The 3,855-nt window shown below is 51.8% G+C and overlaps 1 protein-coding gene across 1 annotated transcript in view; it reads left to right on the top strand.

Annotated features, from left to right (window-relative positions):
- Positions 1–2,905, top strand: part of SALL3 (spalt-like transcription factor 3) — a gene marked incomplete at its 5' end in the record, with an annotated part of 13,574 nt that extends 10,669 nt beyond the window's left edge. Inside the window, 3 exons of the mRNA XM_011975904.1 lie at positions 5–195; positions 412–752; positions 2,173–2,905. Of these exons, the coding sequence (XP_011831294.1) occupies positions 5–195; positions 412–752; positions 2,173–2,604 (964 nt within the window). The remainder of the gene's footprint in view (positions 1–4; positions 196–411; positions 753–2,172) is intronic.
- Positions 2,906–3,855: the final 950 nt, after the last annotated feature.

Below are 3,855 nucleotides of genomic sequence, written 5' to 3'. Positions count from 1 at the left end.
GGAGGGCCCGGGAGGCAGGGGCGGCCGAGGCAGCGCAAACACGGCGTCGTGTGAACTACCTCATTTTCGTGCGTTGCAAGCGTGCTGGAGTAGATGTGTATAAGAGACAGGCCCCAGGCAGTGGAGGCGCCCCCGGCCGCGCGGGCATCAAGGAGGAGGCGCCCTTCAGCCTGCTGTTCCTGAACAGGGAGCGGGGTAAGTGTCCCAGCACTGTGTGTGGTGTCTGTGGCAAGCCTTTTGCTTGCAAGAGCGCGTTGGAAATCCACTACCGCAGCCATACTAAGGAGCGGCCGTTCGTCTGCGCGCTCTGCAGGCGAGGGTGCTCCACTATGGGTAATTTAAAACAGCACTTACTGACGCACAGATTGAAAGAGCTGCCTTCTCAGTTATTTGACCCCAACTTTGCTCTAGGTCCCAGCCAAAGCACTCCTAGCCTGATCTCCAGCGCCGCACCCACCATGATCAAAGTGGAAGTGAACGGTCACGGCAAGGCCATGGCGCTGGGCGAGGGTCCCCCGCTGCCCGCGGGCGTCCAGGTCCCCGCCGGGCCTCAGACAGTGATGGGCCCGGGCCTGACGCCCATGCTGGCCCCCCCGCCGCGCCGGACGCCCAAGCAGCACAACTGCCAGTCGTGCGGGAAGACCTTCTCCTCGGCCAGTGCCCTGCAGATCCACGAGCGCACGCACACCGGCGAGAAGCCGTTCGGTTGCACCATCTGCGGCCGGGCCTTCACCACCAAGGGCAACCTCAAGGTAAGAGCATGGCAGGCTCCAGCCCCGGCTGCGGTGCGCCGAGCCGCCGTGGCTTCCTCCATCACCTGGCGCGGACACAGCGACCGAGGTCCTGCTCCTGTTCTGGCCAGGGGGATGAGATGCCACACGTGTGGGTGTGGGTGTGCGTGCATGCATGTGCGTGGTGTGTGTGTTGTAGGGTGTGATGTGTGTGTGTCGGGTGTGCGTGTGGCTGAGCGGTGTACCTATGTGCATGCATGTGGGTATGGGTTGTGTATGAGTATGCATGTGTAGGTGCCCCATGTGTGGGTGTGTAATGTATCCATACGTGTATAATGTGCGTGTCCAAATGGGCATGTCGTGTGTGTGGTGTCTGGCATGTGTGTGTGTCCCTGTGCACACACACTTAGGCTACATGCTGTTAATCGGCTGCAGGAGGAACAGGAGCCTGGGCCTCTCCCCAGGGACACATGCAGCTGGGCCTCTGATGGCTTCAGCCAGGTTAGGCATTGGTTAGGGGTGAGAACACTCACTTTGCAACTTGGGGGACAGGTCTAGGGCCTGAAGCCCTCTTGAATCTGATCGAAAATAAACTTGGTTTTAAACCTCACATGTAAAACAAGCAATACCAAGGCGAGGTCACTCAACAGGCCCTGTCGTTCTGTCCTTGTGGCTGCCAAGAGGGCCCACAGGAGGGTGAGAAACTCCTGGCGTGGGGCAGAGGAGCCAGCGCTGTGCTGAGATCGCAGCAGCAGTGGTAGAGAGGGGGTGTGACGAGTACTGGGTGGCTCAGGCCCGTGCCTTGTACCGTCTTGGCTGATGGCTGCTTTCTGTCCTCTGTGAAGTCCTCGTTTGCAAAGCCAGCCTGTCTGGGTTCCGGCAGCCTCTTCAGACAGCCCAAAGATCGATGCCTGTGGTTTCTACCCGGCGTGTGTGGGCTGGATAAGAACTGCCCCAAGGGCCTGCTGGCTGCAGGTGGCCCTGGGATGTTCTAGAATTAATGTTTTCTCGTTTGAGAGAAAGCAAGAGAAGAGAGGCACAGTCAGACAGTCCCAGCGGCAGAGGATGTGAAGTGGGGGACGGTGGAGGCCATGAAGGGAGCCAGGGCTTGGGCAAGTGAAGGGGCAAGACCTGGACCCTTCGAGCTCCAGAACGTTCTCTGGGTGGCCATGTGGGCTTTACACCTTAGGAGAAAATTAAAGTTTGTCTACTGAAAGACCGCATTCATTAATTTATATTTGTTGGTTTTGCTTATTATATTCAATAAAACAAGATGTTTGCGTGTAGAAATATGAAGTGCCCAGAAAAGTCCACCTGTGTTTTGTTGTCCCTAAGTCGCGCTTGGGAGCGGGGTAGACCTCTGTCTGCTGCAGTGAACGCGGAGCAGCTCTGCCTCCGTGTCTGGGCGCTTACTCGTGGGCTGTCTCCGTGTCTCGCGCAGGTGCACATGGGGACACACATGTGGAATAACGCCCCCGCGAGACGCGGCCGCCGCCTGTCTGTGGAGAACCCCATGGCTCTCCTAGGGGGCGATGCCCTGAAGTTCTCTGAAATGTTCCAGAAGGACCTGGCGGCTCGGGCAATGAACGTGGACCCCAGTTTTTGGAACCAGTATGCTGCAGCCATCACGAACGGGCTCGCCATGAAGAACAACGAGATCTCCGTCATCCAGAACGGAGGCATCCCCCAGCTCCCCGTGAGTCTCGGGGGCAGCGCCCTCCCGCCTCTGGGCACCATGGCCAGTGGGATGGACAAAGCGCGTACCGGCAGTAGCCCACCCATCGTCAGCTTGGACAAAGCAAGCTCAGAAACAGCAGCCAGCCGCCCATTCACACGGTTTATCGAGGACAACAAGGAGATTGGTATCAACTAGCCAGTGACTCGCTCATCTGCCCTGCCCAGGCCCACGTTTTGAAGTTGGAGCGCCAGGCCTCTGACCTTCCTTGCCTCGGTTCTCATTACACTTTCACCCATAGCAGAAAACACTTTGTGCGACTGCTGAGAGGTGGTCTTGTAAGTGCTGCATGGCGCCCCCTTCAACAACAAGCCTGACTGTTCTTGAGAACTCTGCAACCTTTTACATAAGTTTCCGTCAAAAAAAAGTGCTTGGAAAACCGCCTTAGGAACAGAAAGAGCTCAGACCATGTCCACTTCCTTTCTCCTGAAACCCAATAATCTCTACGAGGGAGAAAGGGGTCCCCCGCGGTATTCCAGTGAAACTCATTTGATGGTTTCGTTTGAATTAGTTAGACACTTGAACGATGTTTTTTTAGAACTCTTCATGTTAAAGACGTGGTTTAGTACTCCCAATGCTGTGTATCATGACACTATCTTCGTCGGTAGTATTTATAATGTTAAGATTATGCGGGTAACAGACAATATAATAGCCCCGACCTTAAACGAAGCTTTTGTACTGCAGAATACATCTGGCTATGTGATTTTTTTTTTTTAAGCAAGATTTGTTTTACTATAAATAAGTGGATTATTTCAATGCAGGCAAAATTGTGAAGTTCTGTTGGGAAAGATAGCATGCTTTTCATGTGCGAGTACCTGTCAGTAATAAGCCTTTTGTTTGTTTGTTTGTTTGTTTGTTTTGTTTTTTTAAATTTAAATGTTTGTAGCTGCTATGTGGACTGTTGTTTTCTAGTGTGGTCTGTAGCCCAATGACTGGGGAACGAGTTACAGACAAACATCACCGTAAATGACTCACAACATTATAAACAGTTGTGAGAAAATATTTCACATTATCAAAGCTGTACAATAAAAAGGTAATGTTTGTATAATGTGGTTGCAAACTCTTAATTTATACTATTGCACTTTTAGTATTTTGTATTAGGGAGGTTTGTCTATAATTTGAAAATTTAAAAAGATGTATTTTATAAATAGTACTTCAATTTAAGGAAAATGGGAAAACTGTTACAGTTTCTTGTTTTGTCTTATGGTCAAACAATATTAGAAATCTATGCCACTTAAAAAGAAAAGCCACCAAGACTTGTCAGCTCCTCAGAAAATAGGGCCTGCCGTTTCTTGAGTTAAAATGATTTATTTAACTTTTCTACAAACACAAAGCCCATTTAAAAACTGTGACCACCCCCTAATGAAACCTTGGTGAATTCCTCCTAGG

This window comes from Mandrillus leucophaeus, unplaced genomic scaffold (assembly GCF_000951045.1).
Source record: "Mandrillus leucophaeus isolate KB7577 unplaced genomic scaffold, Mleu.le_1.0 Scaffold16, whole genome shotgun sequence".
NCBI classification, from domain to species: domain Eukaryota; kingdom Metazoa; phylum Chordata; class Mammalia; order Primates; family Cercopithecidae; genus Mandrillus; species Mandrillus leucophaeus.
Note: the sequence above shows the minus strand (reverse complement) of the source record. Positions and strands in the feature narration are given on the sequence as shown.